The following is a 17,823-nucleotide window of genomic DNA, read 5'->3' on the forward strand; positions in this document are numbered from 1 at the left end:
AAGACTGGGTAAGTCAAACCTGCATGCATACTGGAATGCTCTATCCCTGCCACTTGGGCTTTGTGCCACTGGGCTTTGTGCTATTTGGGTCTGGTGAGGACCACTTGCGGTATCAGTTTGCAGGAGATAAGATGCTAGGACTTGCTTGTGAGTACTTGTTTAAAATAATAGAATCATGAATCCAAGTTTTGTTTATATGTTCCCACTTTGTCTGGGGTCTCGCTATGGTTAGAGTTTTGGGGTTTTACTTTTGTGCCATCACTGGTTGTTCTGTTTGACTCCTGAAGGGGGGCTCACTGGGCTAAATTTTAGCAAATTGTTCCATGTACAGCTATGATCCAATGATTAAGAAGGAATTGATTTTCTATTATAACTGCTTGGCCTATGTATACTTTTGACTGTGGAGGGCAATGACCCCTTAATGGTTCCCTAGATTACTACACCATCATACAGTTGAAATTGTTTTGCCAACGGTCAGGGAAATGGGACAAAATCTCTTATGTTCAGGCGTTTATGTCTTCACACAATAAGGATTTGGCAAAGAAAGGGAAAAACCTAATGACATAGAGTAGGGCATTGGCTTCCAAACCTTTCCTGACAGTAAGAAACAGGAGGAAAAGGAAAAGGGGGAAATGAGTCTCTTTAATGCCCTGAACCCGGGGGACTAGGATTAGCAGCAGGAAGGTTTCCCCATCACCACCACCCGGGCTAGATAACCCTGACTAGGGCCCAGAGGGGTGACAGCCCCACCCTAGTATGATGAAAGAATGGCCTCCCCCTTTGAAGATCGAGCAGGGCTCTCAATTTGGCCAGGGGGCATCTTCCCCAGAGCAGGACAGCTCTCTGGGAGGCAATACCCTGCAGGTGGAATGAACCAGGAAGGCCAGCCTGCTGGCTACTGCTGGGCTCATACTTGTTTTCCACCTCAGATTTACTAAACTGGAAGAATTCCAACCCCTCATACAGGGAGAATCCTCAGAAAATGGCAGATCTTATCACCTCCATTTTTGCCATTCACCATCCAAACTGGACAGAAGTACAGGCTCTCCTTAACTTCCTGCTAATGGCAGATGAAGCCCGGCTGGTTATAGATAAGACTAATGAAGTGGCTCCTCGCTTCCATCGAGAGGATCCCAATGGCACCTGAAAATCAGGTTGATTCCCTCGACAGAGCCCAGCTGGGACCCCAACGGCGGGGACAAAGCCTTCCTAGGATAGTACAAAAGGTGCATATTGGGAGGGATTGAGAAAGGGGTGCTGAAACAAATGAACCTGAATATGAAAGCAAGCGAAGACCTTTCTGAATTTTTAGAAAGGGTTTGTTCGGCCTATCGAAACCACACTGATGCTGACCCACAGGCACCAGAAAATGTCAGGATTGTGAACATGGCTTCTGTTGGGCAAAGTGCCCTGGATATCAGAAGGAAGCTCCGATGTTTAGACAGGGCGTTGGGAATGAATCCCCTCCAGCTGATGGGCACAGCCTTCAACACCGACTATGCCCGGGAAGCAAGGACAGTAAAGTAGGCCCCCGTTTTCATAGAAACAGTGTAGGGAGGCCAGGAGAGGTGGAACCCGAAAACAAATGGAAAAGACCCCCTAGGCGCCAATCATGCATGTGTCACAGAGGAAGGCCATTTGGAGAAGAGACTTCCCAGAACACAAGAAGAAAAAGAAGGATAGAAACCCTCACCAAGAAATGTTAGAAAGGACTTCCGGTCAGGATGGCAGGGAGGTAAACGCGGTATCGTCCTCCCACAACCACATCAAAGTTACAACTAAACTACAGAACAACCATCATTCAAAACCGCCTGAAATCAGCTGAATGGAAGTCCTACAACTACGGAATTAACGCAGCAGCCACATCCAGACTGGTAGGAGGGGCGGAGGGGACGGGCTGGCCCCACACCCACGTGTGGCAGATAAAGGTCAAGAGGACACCTCGGCTGGGAAGGTCCTCCCTGAGGACTGAGGGGTCCCCGTCCCACACCAGGTGCCCCGCTCAGGGTTCCAGGGCCAGGAAGAGAATCCCCATCACTTCTGGCTGGAAAAACCAGCGGGAACTGAGGCTCAGGGAGGCTGAGGCGGCTGGAGCCCCAGGCAGCTCCTTAAAGGGCCCGCGCACAAACTTATCAGACTCTCTCCCTCTAAGCTTGGAGGGGAGGCAGCTTGAGGGGCACCAGGGACATACAGGGAAGAACTGAGCTGTTTGGCACTGGAGCGAGGGCTGGAGAGGGGGCTTTCTCCGGGACAGATGTGCTGTCAGAGGCCTTTGTCCCTTTGGTGAGCCCTTCCCTGGGGTGGCAGACAGAAGCCATATCTAGGACTCAAGCAACCTGGCTCACACTGGTAGCCCCGCCCTGGTGACTCCCTGAGGCCCTATCCCACCCAACTTTCAGGCCCACCCAAGCTGTTGCCAGTTGCTTAACCATAGGATTGGCCTGTCTTGGATCCTGCTTCAGGTTTTCCTAAATTCTTTCAAACAAGCAGCATCTGGTCTCAGATAGTCCCATACCGCTCATAAAGTAATACACTGAAACCAACACAGGGAGGCAGCCAAAAAGAGGAGACAAAGAAACAGGTCCCAAATGAAAGAACAGAGCAAAACCCCAAGAAAAGAACTAAGCGAAATGGAGATAAGCAACCTAACAGATGCTGAGTTCAAAATACTGCTTATAAGGATGCTCAATGAACTTAGTGAGAACCTCAGTGAACTTAGTGAGGGCCTCAAGAGCATAGAAAAGGACCAGTCAGAAAAGATGGATGCACAGTCAGAAATGAAGGAGGCATTAACTGAAATAAAGAATAATTTACACAGATTCAATAGTAGAGTACTAGTAAATCCAAGAAGTAAACCATTGATTTGGAATATAAGGAAGCTAAAAACGCCCAATCAGAACAGCAAAAAGAAAAAAGAATCTAAAAAGATGAGGATAGTGTAAGGAGCCTCTGGGACAACTTCAAGCATGCCAACATTCGCATCTTGGGGGTGCCAGAAGAAGAGAGAGAACAAGAAATCGAAAACCTGTTTGAAACAATAATGGCAAAAAACTTTCCTAACTTGGTGAAGGTAACAGACATACAAGTTCAGGAAGCACAGAGAGTCCCAAACAAGATGAACCCCAAGAGGCCCACACCAAGACACATCATCATCAGAATGCAAAAGGTTCAAGACAGAGAGAATCTTAAAAGCAGCAAGAGAAAAGCAGTTAGTTACCTACGAGGGAGTTCCCATAAGGCTGTCAGCTGATTTCTCAAAGAAACTTTGCAGGCCAGAAGGGAGTGGCAAGAAATATTCAGAGTGATGAAAAGCAAGAACCTACACCCAAGATTACTCTATCCTGCAAAGCTGTCATTTAGAATCGATGGCCATATAAAGTGTTTCCCAGACAAGGAAAAGTTAAAGGAGTTCATCACCACCAAACCGTTATTATATGATGTTCTCTCTCATTGATGTTTCTATTTCTCTCTCCCTCTCCCTTCCTTTCTCTCTAAAAATCGATAAAAAAATTTGGCCTACAACCTGGGCATGTGCCCTGACTGGGAATTGAATCAGCAACCTCTTGGTACACGGGTCAATGCTTAACCACTAAGCCACACTAGGTGGGCGATATTTTTCAGTTTTTAAAAAGCTTCTTCCCTCTCGCCCTTTCTCTGCGGAATCACCGTGGCGGCTGGGACCCTGAAGACCGGAGGGCCTTCAAGACCCTCACTGCTGCTCAGTCCAGTAGGGCTCAGGTCCGCGTACTCTCCGCACCACCCCACTTCCACTTTGGTCAAACCAACTGCACCCCTGAATTTCTCCGCAAATTTCCTGCAGGCAAAGTTCCAGCATTTGAGGTGATGGTGGATTCTGTGTGTTTGAGAGCAATGCCACCGCCTACCAGGTGAGCAGTGAGGAGCTTCGGGGAAGTATCCAGAGGCGGCAGCCCAGGTGGCACAGTGGGTGAGCTTTGCAGATAGCGACACAGTGCCCCCAGCCAGTTCCTGGGCATCCCCCACCTTGGCATCATGCGCTACAACAAGCAGGCCACAGAGAGTGTAAAGGAGGAGGGGAGGCGAATTTTGGGGCTGCTGGATGCTCACTAGAAGACAAGGGCTTTTCTGGTGTGACATTGGCTGACGTCACACTTGTCTGTACCCTGCTGTGGCTCTACAAACAGGTCCTGGAGCCTTCTTTCCGGCAGGCCTGTCCCAATACCAACCGCTGGTTCTTCACCTGCAGTAACCAGCCCCAGTTCCGTGCTGTCTTGGCAGAGGTGAAACTGTGAGATGGCCCAGTTTGATGCTAAAAATTTTGCAGACAGCCAGCCTAAAAAGGACACCCCACAGAGGGAGAAGGGATCTCAGGAGAAGCAGAAACCCCAGGCTGAGCGGAAAGAGGAGAAAAAGGCAGCTGCTCCCGCTCCCAAGGAAGAGATGGACGGATGTGAGCAGGCGCTGGCTGCTGTGCCAAAGGCCAAGGACCCCTTTGCTCAGCTGCCCAGGAGCACCTTTGTGTTAGATAAATTTAAGCGCAAGTACTCCAGTGAGGACACGCTGTCTGTGGTGCTGCCGTACTTTTGGGAGCACTTTGATAAGGACGGCTGGTCCCTGTGGTACTCAAGTACTGCTTCCCCGAAGAGCTCACCCAGACCTTCATGAGTTGCAGCCTCGTCACTGGAATGTTCCAGCGACTGGACAAGCGGAGGAAGAATGCCTTTGCCAGTGTCATCCTCTTTGGAACCAACAATAGCAGCTCCATTTCTGGAGTCTGGGTCTTCCGAGGTCAGGAGCTCGCCTTCCCGCTGAGTCCAGATTGGCAGGTGGACCGAGTCATAGACATGGCGCAAACTGGGTCCTGGCGGTGAGGAGACCCAGAGCTGGTTCCAGACTTTTGCTGGGAGGGGGCCTTCCAGCATGTGCGCAAAGCCTTCAATCAAGGCAAGATCTTCAAGTGAACATCTCTCGCCATGTCTGGCTGCCTGCACCTGTCCTTCAGGGAGATGGGGGTCATTAAAGGAAACTGAACATTGAACAAGAAAAAGACTCTCCCCTCTAGTTCTCTGTTCTTTCTCAAATTTGTAGTTAGATTCCTAGAATTTTTTTCAAAGTTACTTTCTTTTGCCCTGGTGGGTGTGGCTCGGTGGGTTGGAGAGTCATCTAATGCACCAGAGGGTGGCAAGTTCAATACCCATTCAGGACACATGCCTGGGTTGCAGGTTTGATTCCCAGTTGGGAGGCAGCTGATTGATGTTTCTCTCGCACATCCATGTCTCTCCCTTCCCCTCTCTCTGGAAATAAATGGACACATGTCCTCAGGTAAGGATTAGAAAGAAAAGACAGTTACTTTCTTTTGTTTTAATTAATACTATTATATTTTTCCCCCCAATAGATACTAATAGTAAGAGCTCTAATTCTTTGGAATTGATTTCGCTTGTATTAGAAAAAACTAAAACTGTGCATGAAGTGAGAAAGAAATGTAAGTACTGTATAAGAAAGAAAAAACATGTGGACACCTCAAGGGGTTCACAAAAGGAATAAAACAAACCCAGTCCCAACCAGACTATGAGTTCCTTTTGGTGACCTTAAATACTGCTAAGTATGTCAAGGTAGAAAGACATCAAATCTTTTTGGAACCCTAATTATATTATAGTAAAAGTGTGTGCTTACTGCTAAATGATTTGCACAGTGGTAGGACTGTTACATTTATTTACATTTTAATCAACATATGGTAAATGTAATTTAGTAATAATGATATCTATATCTACATGTAACTTTGATTTATATTAAAAGGCTGTATGAAAATTTTGACTATGAAATTAAGACCTTAGCGTTCTGGTCCCAAATGTTAAAAGGCCAAAGAAAGATTATTAAAAAGCTACACATGAAGGAAGGGGGGTGGGGGGGGAGGTAGGATGGTGAGGAGGGTGTCTGAGGGGGAGAAACATCTGTAACAAAAATAAATGAATAAAAATTGGAAGAAAAACAAAAAACAAAACATAATAAAACAAAACTTTTGTTAATGGAAAGAAAGAAAAAAGCTACACATGCTCGCAGGCTGTCCGTGGCTAATTTCCCCACAAAGCAAGAAGAAACACAGTCCCAGCTGTTCCACTGGGGAGCAGTCCTGTGGCTGAGCGCCTGTTCTTCCAACTTTTAACATTTTCTCTATTTTTTTTTTTTTTTCCTGGGAGATTTCCTCAGCTATTTTCCAACCTTTCTATTGTTACTTGTTTTGGGGGGTACATTTCATTTAAAAGAACACTTTTGTTGTGAGTTTTTGTTTTTTTTTAATCTTCACCCAAGGATATTTTTCCATTTATTTTCACAGTGGGAGGGCGAGAGAGAGAAACATCGATGACACATCAACTGGTTGCCTCCCACACGACCCGGACCAGGGCTGGGACTGAACCACAACCGAGTTACGTGCCCTTGACTGGGATTGAACCTGCAACTCTTTGGTCCTCAGGACAATGCTCTAACCACTGAACAACCGGCCAGGGACAAATTGCAACCGAGGTACGTGCCCTTAGCAGTAACCGAACCCGGGTCTCTCTAGACTGCAGGCCGACGCTCCAACCACTGAGCCAAACCGGCCAGGGCTATTTCTTCATGTTTAAGAATGGGGCTCTATTGCCCGGCTGGTGTGGCTCAGCGGTTGAGCGTTGACCAAAAAGGTCGTGGGTTTGATTCCCAGTCAGGGCATGTGCCCAGGTTGTGGGCCTGATCCCCAGTTGGGGGCATGCAGGAGGCAGCCAGTCGATGTTCTCTCTCATCGATGTTTCTATCTCTCTCTCCCTCTCCTTTCCTCTCTCTCTCAAATCAATAAAGAAGAAGAAAAAAAGAATGGGGCTCTCGAGTCATCTGGGCATTTCTGTGGCATGGGTAGGGCTTAGTGGCTGCGGATGTTTCTGCGAGGTGCTCTGGCCAGACAGTTTCATTGGCCAGGAGCATCTTCAGGCTCTGTCTCAGGCTGGCCAGATTCCCCAGAGATTTCTTGATTGCTGGCCTCCTGTCAGGAGGGTCCAAGTCAAGCCACCAGTACTGGGTGCCAGGGGGAAGAACACATTAGTGTTCTGGGGGAGCTTCTCCATGGGTCTGCAAATGCCCACTTATTCCTCCGTTCAGCAGAGCAGCCTCTGCCGCGGTGTCCCAGCGTCTGTGGTGAGGCAGCCTGGCGGGCTCTGCAGGGAGGGGAGCATGTCTGGACTTTGATGCTTTAAGAGTCTGTCAACATGCCCTATAGTTTTAGCCCGTTTTAGCCCCCTTCCAGAATGAAGATAGTTCCTCCCACCAATGTCCCAGCCTTCTGGAGGTTCTTCAATGATGCAAACTGGGTTGCTTCTCAGATGTCCTTACTGCTGACCTGGGATTCGGTCTGTTTGAAGACATTTCTAATTCAATTAGTCCACCTGCTTTCCAGCAGCCAAAATTTTGTTGCTGTCGGTACTCTTCATCTTCCTCCTTATGCCATTAACACAATCTCTTTCTTGTCATGTCAGTGGGGACATAGGAGCACGCACCAACTATGTGTTCAACCTACCTTCACAGCTATGCTAATGCACACAGTTCTTAAAACGAAAAAACCATTAGTTGAAATCAAATGATCATACCCTTAGCCAAGATTTTCTTAAGCTTTGGATCACAAAGCATCTTTTTTTCTAATGATAATTTATTATGAACTACATTGAAGGGAGGGAGAGAGGAGAGACACACATTGACTGGTTGCCTCCCACACAACCCAGACTGGGGCTGGGGATCGATCCTGCAATCCAGGTGTGCGCCCTTGACCAGAATCAAACTCTTGGCCCTTCAGGCTGCAGGCCGATGCCCTAAGCGCGAGCCAGACCAGCCAGGCACACAAAGCATCGTTTATGTGCATACTCTTCTTTGAGGCTGAAGGCAACTCTGTGATAGTCAAGATTATTCTGTTTTAAAGCTGAGAAAAAATAAAGAAAAGAGAGGCTCATACACTTTACCTCAAGCAGAGGGACAGCATAGGAGCCTTTTTAAAAAATCAGGATTAGAAATGTTGAAAATCAGAAGACCTTGCATTAAAAACTTGTTTCCAAGCTCTCGAGAAAACGGAAGACGGGCAATGGGCCGCATGGGGACACGCGCCAGGGGGGCTCGCCACAGGTGCTCCTTCCCAGGGGGCCCCGAGACACTTGCATTTGAGACCAGAAGGAAAGAAACCACTTTATTTGAACATGAAATGGAACTTAATACATATACAAAAACGGCAAGCCACCCCTCTGGATGGCCAGTGTCCCCCTTGTCGGCGAAATGGTTACCCCAGGGACTAGAAACACCAGCAACAGGCACAAATCCACAGAGAATACGCACGTCTCCTTCCCATCCCCCCAGCTGCATTTACTCATGTAAACATTTGCTGATTGGTAACACCGGTCCAGTTCTGCAAACAAACGTGCAGGGGTGGGGTGGGAGGCGATGACCTCCCTGAAATAGCAGAAGGCAGTTTACTTGGCTGGGTCACAGAGGTATTCAAGGCAAATCTTCACAGTGCCTCGAAGGAGGAAACAGGAATATTCAGATGTGCTGGGGTTTGGGATTGTTTTCCCTCTTACAATAAAAACTTTAATTTTAAAATATTTTTTATTTATTTTAAATCCTCACCTGAGGACATTTTTGCATTTATCTTCAGATAGAGTGGGAGGGAAAAAGAAACATGATGTGAGAGAGACACATCGAGTGGCTGCCACCCGCACAACCCCAACCAGGGCCGGGGACAAACTGCAACCAAGGCACGTGCCCTTAGCGGGAACCGAACCCGGGTCTCTCTGGTCCGCGGGCTGACACTCTAACCACTGAACCAAACTGGCCAGGGCTTTATTTTTTTTAATCCTCAACTGAGGATACTTTGTCCCCATTTATCTTCAGATACAGTGGGAGAGACAGAGAGTGAGAGAGTGAGAGAGAGAGAGAGAGAGAGAGAGAGAGAGAGAAACATCAATGTGAGAGACACATCGACTGGTTGCCTCCCACAAGACCCCAACCAGGGCCGGGGACCAAAATGCAACCAGGTACATACCCTTGACTGGAATCGAACCTACGACTCTTTGGTCCACGGGCCAACACTCTAACTGCTGAGCCAAACCGGCCAGGGCAATTTTTTTCCTTAGACTGAAGGTACCAGATGACACCCCCAACTCTACTTATCTAATCTCCCTGATCGTCACCTGCTTCTTGCACTTGAACACAGTCTGAGTTTCCAGTTGGGCTGCACCGTCTTGGGTATTTGGGGTGGGGTGGGGGTGTTCTTGTTATTTGCATTTATGGAAAAAGAGGCCCTAACCAGCTTTAAAGATTTTTTTCTTTATTGATTTGAGAGAGAGAAGAAGAGAGAGGGAGATAGAAACATCGATGAGCGAGAACATCGATCAGTGGCTCCTGCAAGCCCCCGACAGGGGATTGGGCCCACAACCTGGGCATGTGCCCTGACTGGGAATTGAACCAACAACCTCTAGGTGCATGGGCTGCTGCCCAACCACTGAGCCACACTGGCCGGGCCCAACCAGCTTTAGAAGGCACAAAACTAGGTTTTGAAGGTGAAGTTCTTCTGCTGGCTCAGAAGAATCTCAGCACCCTACAGATCATTGTACTCTCAATGGTCTTTAAAGGAGCATCTGCTTCACTCCATATCCAGGCCCTCTTACCCCCTGGAGGACAGGTCACCCCTGCTGACATTAAGGCCATGCGGGTGGAAACGCAGCGGGGGTGGTGGGTCCAGACAATGCAGACAATGCTCATGAGCTGGTGGAGAGACCAGAGCTACAAAGAGTGCAGTGACGGGCTGGCTCTCCGTTTGTTCACACTGATGGAGCGCCTACTCTGTGCCAAGGCCCGGTGCGTTTGAGCCCTGGAGGTCAGAAACTGAGCTGGCTCATGCCCAGGACTTAACGCAGTGGCTCCCAGTCAAGGGTTAGAGCGGGGTGGGAAGACTACACCAGGTAGGCCACCTGCTTTGTAATAAAAGTTCACTGGAACACCAGCCACGTCCACTCCTCCAGGTATCATCCAGGGCAGGGGTGCTCCACCAGGCAGGGCTGAGCCCTGCAGAGCCCACACAGCCCACACAGCCGGAAATACTTACCATCCGGTCCCTTACAAGAGTTTGCCAGTCCGTGTTAAAGGGAAGCACTGGTACATAACCAAGAAATGAGAGAGGGTAGGGAACAAATGATTTGCATAAGAGAGAGAGAGAGGCTGAATTAATGAGCACAAAGGAGCATGAACTACATGAGGCTTGATCACTTGGAAGAGATGTGTCGCAAGTTGCTGCCTTACATTTAACGCGAGCAATTTAACTGTATGCACCAGTTTAAAACAAAAAGCGACTACCGCATCTGCTGCTAATGGAAAGTGTGGTCAGCTCCGATTTATGAAGGCTGTGACAAGTCCACGTACAAACGAGGGATACTGTCATTTACAGGTGCTCTAAAGGACTTCTCAAGGTGACTTCAGCTCAGCTCTGGACTTCGGAACCCCATGTTTGCACAGGTTCCCAGCCCCACCGCAAGGCCCTCTTCCGATGAACTGATCAGAGCGATTTATATGTCACACCCTGCTTTACGGTCAGACTTTTAAACCAAGGAGGAGAAGCTCCTCAATCACGTGGGCTTGGTGGAAGCAGTCCGTTCCCTTTGCTATTTAAAGTACCGACTGAAATCATACTGATGTTCATGGGATTCTTCTTAAAGAAAAAAGCTCATTATGTACAGTTAGCCACAGCCTGGCCGTGTGGAAACCGCTGGCCTCGATGAGTGTGGTCAGTTCTTGCCTTCTCACTCTCCACCGTGGTAGATAAATCTCCAGGTGCCCCTGCTGAAACCACGTGCTGTGAATGAGAAGCGAATCAACCTGGCTGGAGCCGGAGGTGCCAGGACCAGGGCTGCACAGCGGTGCGGAGGGCACGAGGGGGTCCTGTACGAGGGGTGCTGGCGTCACGCTGCGGATGCGGCCAGAGATGCGGGGCGCCCGGCTGCTTGGGGGACGGGCTTCCCTGTGAGCCTCATCCGGCCAGTGCCTCGGGCACACCACGCCCGCCAGCTGATGGGGCGGTCAGAGGTGGGAATGGGCATGCACACACGCCACACTAGTTTTGTAAAGTCCACTGTACAAAACATGCTTAAAAATGGATTTTGGCTGTATTCCAGGAGATCAGTTGCACTTCAGGAAGGAAGTTAAGTAGAAATATGAGAAAGAGTGCGGGCCCCCACCGTGGCAGAAGGGGCCACGCACGCTTCCAGAGCGCCGAGGGGAGGCTGTGCACCCCGTCACACCACACACGCCCCGTGGAGAGATCATGTGCAGCAACACCTTCCACGCGGCTCGGGACACCAGCTCTGTGGGCCTGAGACCGCAGACCGGCCTCCAAACGCTGGTGGGTAGAGCCCTAATATTTTCCAAGGCAGAAAAACTTTCTTACATCTTGTGACAAGAACCTCCAAACGATATGCTGGTTCATTAGGCTGCTTTTCCAATCCCCGCTTCCCCCAAATACTGCCCTAGGGGACAGTCACTATGTCTCTGCTGATGGAAAAGGCATTTTCAAGGGTCAAAGAATGACATACAAAAGTTGCTTTACAACACACTAAAAATACTTGCCCCTTCCCCAAAACAACCCCTCAATAAGTTGGTGGGTCTCCCCCCCACCAGCCCTTTGGCCGGGGACTGTCCCACGGAGATTCTTCTGGACGTCACTCCTCCGCCTGGGCCCAGGCCTCCTCCGCCCTCTGGTAGTACTGGCTGGCCAGCCGGCCCCGCAGGGCCTCCATCGCGGCCTCGGCTGCTTGGGTGTACAAGTCGCCTGAAAGACAGCACAGTGAGTCATGAGCAGCTGAGCCACCTGCTGTTTTGCCAGCCCAGTGCCCCCCACCCTCCCTGGGAACAGCACCTCAGCTCCTACTAATCCCCTCTCCCTCCACATGACCTGGGTGGGGCTCTGGGCGGCCATGAGCTTCGAGCCTGGCCGATGAAAGCACCCTCCTCCTTGCCTGCCAGTGTGGCTCAGTGGCTGAAGGTCGACCCATGCACCAAGAGGTCACAGGCTCGAGTCCCAGTCAGGACACATGCCCAGGTTGTGGGCCAAATCCCCAGTGGGGGGCAGGCGGGAGGTGCGGATCAATGTTCTCTCTCATCAGTGTTTCTCTCTCTCTCTCCCCCTTCCTAGCACCCTCCTCATTTCCCTCCAGGCTGCAGGGACTGGCCCAGGCTTAGGTACAGCCAGTCAGGGAAACATTTCAATGAGTACCATGACTGGCTTAAGGGGCGGTGGTGATTCTAGGTGAGCCAATGAGAACCAGGTGTTCCACCTCAGGGGCAGGTCTGCCCAGCCCTACCTGCTCGCTGCGGGTCCTTCTCCAGCCGGAATCCGCCCGCGAGCAGCATCTCGGCCTCTCTGGCCAGCAGCACGTGCCGGGGCTCGCCCTGCACCCCGTCGTACTCCCCGGCCTCGTCACAGTCCGTGGTCTCCAGGGCGCTGCTGTACCAGCGCAGAGCCTCTGGCCAGTCCTGGGACCTTGGCAGGGATAACGAGGAAAAGAGGGAGGTTACCATGCCAACGGGCAGGAGGGAGAAGTCAGGGACCCCAGGGGACCACCACCTACAGAGCACGACCCCCAGCACCTGAAGCCACCACATCTAAGGGCGCCGTTCACACTCCAGACTATATTTACGGAGAGAGAGTCTCCGGCTTTCCCTAACGAAGCCGGTATGTGGCAAGTTTCTCACGAGCAGAGCAGGGCAGGGCATTTTGAGGAAGAGGGGCATTTTCCCATGTTGATCAAGGTATCACCCTGTGGGCCAGCATTAGCCGTGGCTGGCACCCCAGTCATCTGCCCTATGACTAGGTAGGAGAGGAGGGGAGTGGGGGCCCTCTGCCAGGGCCTCCAGAACCGGGGGGGGGGGGCATCTCACAGCCCTGGCTCCCCGCCAGCACCAGCGGCTCCTGGGGACAGCTGGCGCCCTCTGGCTCTGCTCCCCAGGCCCCCCAGCCCCCCTTTCTCCTGCTGCAGTGTGTGACTGGCCAAACCACAGGGCACACAGGTTCCCAGCAAGTGTAAGCACAGCACAGAGCTACAGGGCGGCAGCTCTTCCCTCTGGGGCGAACCGCCTGCGTTACCAGGCACGGAGCATTCGCAGCACCTCAGGGAAGAGGCCGAGAGAGAGGCGCAGATAAGGTTTGTGGGTCTCGGGAAGCGTTCCAGGAAAACAGCTACAGTGACTTGCTGTCCTCTCCCCCCAGGCGCTCCCGGACCTGGCTCAGCCCTAGTTTCAGCTCCTGCCCGCCCCGCATGCCAGGCTTCCTGTTCCCCACTCGCCAGCTCCCATCGCTTGGAGAGTTCTCTCCCACTCTTCCCACACCTGGCTCCTCCTCCCCGCAAACTCAGCGCCTTCAGAGACGTCCCCAAACGCCCTCTTCTCACAATTACCTCGGTCTGTTCACTCATTCCTGTGATCCGCTTCGAGGAGATCAAAGCCCAGGAGGCAGGGACCAGGGGAGGGAAACACGGGCTGAGATGGCCTCGGGGGCTAACCTGGGCTCCACTGCACGTTACAGCCAAGGGAGATCTTTGAAAATTACTGGTGACACAGCTAACAAACCAAGGTTTTCACATCTGTCTGGAAGCCACTACCTCGATCCCCCTCACCTCTGAGCCGCCCTGGTCTTCAAGGGTGCGGCGGAGCTGCCCTGAACTGTTACATGAAAAGGGGGGAGGCCGATCTCTCCCGCCACCACCCCACGCGACTCCACACCCAGTGCTGAGGGTACCCACCCTGCTCTGGAATTTCCAGTGCTTCTGCTTCCCCACCAAGTGGTAGCTTCTGAGAAGGTGGGACCCCTTACGTGCAAATCTGGAGCCACACGGGCCCTGTCTCACCCCCGCGGGCCCTGCCTCACCCCCGCGGGCCCTGCCTCACCCCCGCGGGCCCTGTCTTACCCAGAGTGGCCCTTAATTAATGCTCCCTGAATGGAAGAGGCTGGAGCTGCTTGGAATGAGAAAGAAGAATAAGAAAATGACTATAGTAAAAGCTACATTAAAAGAACTTTGACAGATTTAACTACATAAATATCAAAAATCGATGTATCCACAAACCTATAAACAATGGTCACCAAGTGGCACATTGGCCAGCACATCCCCCACACCCAAGGTCATTATCTCTGAAGAAACATTTCTGAAGTCAACTCACAGGCCAAAGAGTTAATAGCATCAATATATAAAAAATTCTTACAAATCAACAACAAAAAAAACTATCATGTCAAAGAAAAAGTGGGCCAAGGTCATGAAAACAGAGCACAGACTCTGAGGGGTCCAGCTGCAGCACCCCGCCCACGCCGTTTCCCCACCACACTCAGTGGCACCGGACATGCTGGCACTGGCTCTGACACAGTCACGGTGTCGTCTTTGTTCCCTCCCCTCCGTGACAGTCTGGCTCTGAGTCTCAGAAGCAGGCCGAACAGACAGGCCACTGCAGGACCCGGGTTCAGCTCTGCCACTCACTCGCTCCCTGACCATGGCCAAGTCCCTTCGCCTCTCAAAACTACAGTGGACTCGTTCATAAAACGGGGCCAAACACCCTGCCCTGTCTGTGCTAAGAGCCGTGTTGGTTCATTCATTCAAACAGCTGCTGAGCCAGGCCCTGCGGAACACTAGACCTCAGACGTGTGGAGGACCCGCCCTTGCTCTCCGTGAAATAGTCTCCAGCGCGAGAGTGGTCCAGACTAAGGGAGCACTCCAGTAGTGCCTTACGCATTTTTGCACGATATGGAATACAGGCAGGAGGTCACGGATCCAGGTGTCTTGGACCCTGGACGTCTGATAGGATAGAGCCACAATCCTGACTTTCCTTCTAAACCCAGTGAGAGGGAGAGGAGACCTCAACCCAAAGAGAAACTGCCAGGCTGCTCCAACCCGGAGGTTTCAAGGATGAATGTGCTCGCCCTGCCGCCTCGGGCTCCTAAGCACAGCAGGGGTTGCTGAGATCCAAAGGGAACCACAGAGCGTCCGCAATAGGTCCCATTGCGGGGTTCAATACCCCCAGCTGTCCTCCCTCAGCCGGACCTGTGGGACGTCCTACTGGTCAAGCCAAGGTGAGGAGGTAGAGCTGGGCCCTGCTCCCTCCCCCACTGCAGAAACCAGTCCTGGCGCCTCAGGGGCAACAGAAGAGCAGCTAGCTCCCTGGCCTGCCCCTCAGGAGTCTCAGAGCCGCTGGGGAAACTCACGCCAGGCCTGAGCTCACCCCTGGAACTTGCTTATTTTCCTCCCCTCCCTCTCGGAAGTAAAACATAACAAAAGTAAAAGTAGAAAGAGTACATTCTAATCACCCATAATCCTAACATCAGGGACAAGCACTGTGCGCTGGATGCTGCACGTCCATCCAGACCCTGACCTGTCACGGCCACGCTGCTGCCATGGATATCGTGCTTGCTGTGCCACGACAGAAACCATCTCATTTAACCGCATACAACCACCCCAGGATGCGGGCTCTGTAACCATCCCCATTTTATGCAATGAAGAAACTGAGACCAGGGAGGTAATGTGACTTGCCCATGGCCACTGGACTGGAGCTCAGTGGGGAGCCGAGCCTGGAACCCAGGTCTGTTCTGAGAGTGGAGGGGGAAGCTCTCGCCTGCAGCCCAGGCTCCCACCAGCCCACCAGAGCAGCGGCCACAGTACCTGTCTGGGCTGAGGTTCTGGCCAGTGTCAAAAGCTCGTGCCACCAAGATCATAGACTGTCTGTCGCCAGCTCCCGCTGCCTTCAGTAAGTAATCAAATCCTTTGGTTTTGTTTTCTTCCGTCTCCTGTCAACACCAAGCAGAGAGGGGAAGAGAGAATGAAGCTGGCATTGGAAGGTGATGCCGTGATGCCAGGATCCAGTGATCAATCTTCTCCCCGTTTCCTGAACTGTGTCGAGAGCTCTGGGTGTGGAATTCCTCGTGGTGAGAAGAGAACAGGCTAGCCCCCTGATCAATGGAACCTTGGCCCTCTCCTGCTCACTGTCTGCTCTGATTCTTCCAGAGAGACACTCATCTCCTGCCGCCAATGGGGCTCTCTGCTTCCACTCTTTAAAAAATGTTTAGCAGTCTTATTGAGATGTAATTCACATACCATACAATTCACCCGCTGAAAGTTTACAATTCAATACTTTCAGTATATTCACACAATGTGCACCCATCACCGTAACAATTTCAGGCAACCAAAACCTCGTCACCTCCAAATTGCCCCATCTCACCCTGGGCAACCACCCATCTGTCGTCTGTTCCCAGAGATGTCCCTATTCTGGGCATTCAGTATAAAGGTAATCATACACTATGCAGCTGGCTTCTTTCCCTCAGCATGACGTTTCTAGGTTCGCCTGTTATAGCAGGTGTTGGTGCTGCATTCTTTTTATGGCCAAATAACACTCCATTGTGTGGATAGAACACATTCCATTTATCCACTCACTAGTCATCAGTTGATGGATATTGGGGTTTCCCACTTCCTGGCTATTATGAGTAATGCTGCTGCGAACATGTGTGTCTTGGTTTTAGGTGAGGACATAGGTTTTTTAAAAAAATATGTTTTATTGATCTTTAGAGAGTTAGGGAGAGAGAGAGAGAGAAACATTGATGAGAGAGAAACATCCACTGGCTGCCTCCTGCTCACCCCCTACTGGGGATGGAGCCTGCAACCTGGGCACGTGCCTGACCGGGAATCAAACTGGTGACCTCTTGGTGCATGAGACCATGCTCAACCACTGAGCCACGCCGGCTGGACAGGATGCATGTTTTTAATCTCTTGGGTATACACTATGGAGTGGAATTACTGGGTCACATGTGTCTGTTTAACCTTTGAGAAGCTGCCCAGCTGTTTTCCACAGTGGCTATGTTCCCACCAGCTTCCATTTTGCTCCCCAAATATCTACTCCAAAGCAGCAGGCAGAGAAATGCCTCTGAAGCCCAAGCTGAGTCAATTACTCTAACAAAGCTGCTCCAAGCCTTCCCATCTTCCTCAGAGACAAACCCAAAGCCCTCATATCAACCTCTTCAACCTTTAGGCTTCAAGAAGTGAGCCAGAGTCCTGGCCGGTTTGGCTCAGCAGTTAGAGCATCAGCCCACGGAACAGAGTTGCAGGTTTGATTCCAGTCAAGGGCACATACTCAGTTGTGGTTTGGTCCCCAGCCCTGGTCAGGGTCGTGCAGGAGGCAACCGATTGATGTCTCTCTCTCTCTCTCTCTCTCTCGCTCCCCCTCCCTCCCTCCCTCCCTCTCTATCTGAAGATAAATGGAAAAATATCCTTGGCTGAGGATTTAAAAAAGAAAGAAGTGAGGCAGGGCCTGCCAGTTGTCCTCCACATCCATCCTCGCCCACATGTCTTTGCTGGTACACGGCGCACCAGCTAGAGACTGCATTTCCCAGCCTTCTCCTGCTGCTGGAACCTGGGTCTGAATACCAAAGGCCTCTCCAGTCACTCTTGATCACATTCCCTGCCATACTTTCTCCCCAGTGATACTGTTGTAACTCACTAGTTATTAATACTAGAAATGGAGCAAAGGGAAGCCAGACATTATAGACATGTCATTTGGGCAGCTTCACCAGGAAGCTGCAATTTCACACTCCCCAGGGAACCACTGGCACATTCCCTGCAGATCACTGGGGGAAGGGGTCCGACAAAGGGCAGAAAGATGCATACACAGTGAAGTTGGGGTGATGTAGAGACGGTGTCTGTTAGTCACACCTGAGAACAGAGATCATTGGCCAGAATGAGTGTGACCACTGCAAGCCCACGAAAATTTGGGAATACATAACCCCCTAAACAAAGGAATTCTCTCTTGTGG

General features: G+C 51.1%; 1 protein-coding gene and 1 pseudogene across 8 annotated transcripts in view; one reads left to right on the plus strand and one right to left on the minus strand.

The window, feature by feature from the left end:
- Nucleotides 1-1,455: 1,455 nt before the first annotated feature.
- On the plus strand, nucleotides 1,456-4,940 carry LOC118642180 (annotated as a pseudogene).
- Nucleotides 4,941-9,030: 4,090 nt separating this feature from the next.
- EEF2K (eukaryotic elongation factor 2 kinase) overlaps nucleotides 9,031-17,823 on the minus strand; it is a 53,747-nt gene continuing 44,954 nt past the window's right edge. For all 8 annotated transcript variants that reach the window (XM_036278752.1, XM_036278755.1, XM_036278758.1 and 5 more), the window contains 3 exons: nucleotides 15,684-15,808; nucleotides 12,345-12,523; nucleotides 9,031-11,812 (listed from right to left, as the gene is read on the minus strand). In XM_036278752.1, coding sequence (XP_036134645.1) covers nucleotides 11,703-11,812; nucleotides 12,345-12,523; nucleotides 15,684-15,808 — 414 coding nt within the window. In that variant the 3' untranslated portion in view covers nucleotides 9,031-11,702. The remainder of the gene's footprint in view (nucleotides 11,813-12,344; nucleotides 12,524-15,683; nucleotides 15,809-17,823) is intronic.

Source organism: Molossus molossus, unplaced genomic scaffold (assembly GCF_014108415.1).
Source record: "Molossus molossus isolate mMolMol1 unplaced genomic scaffold, mMolMol1.p scaffold_m16_p_3, whole genome shotgun sequence".
In the NCBI taxonomy this organism is placed as follows: domain Eukaryota; kingdom Metazoa; phylum Chordata; class Mammalia; order Chiroptera; family Molossidae; genus Molossus; species Molossus molossus.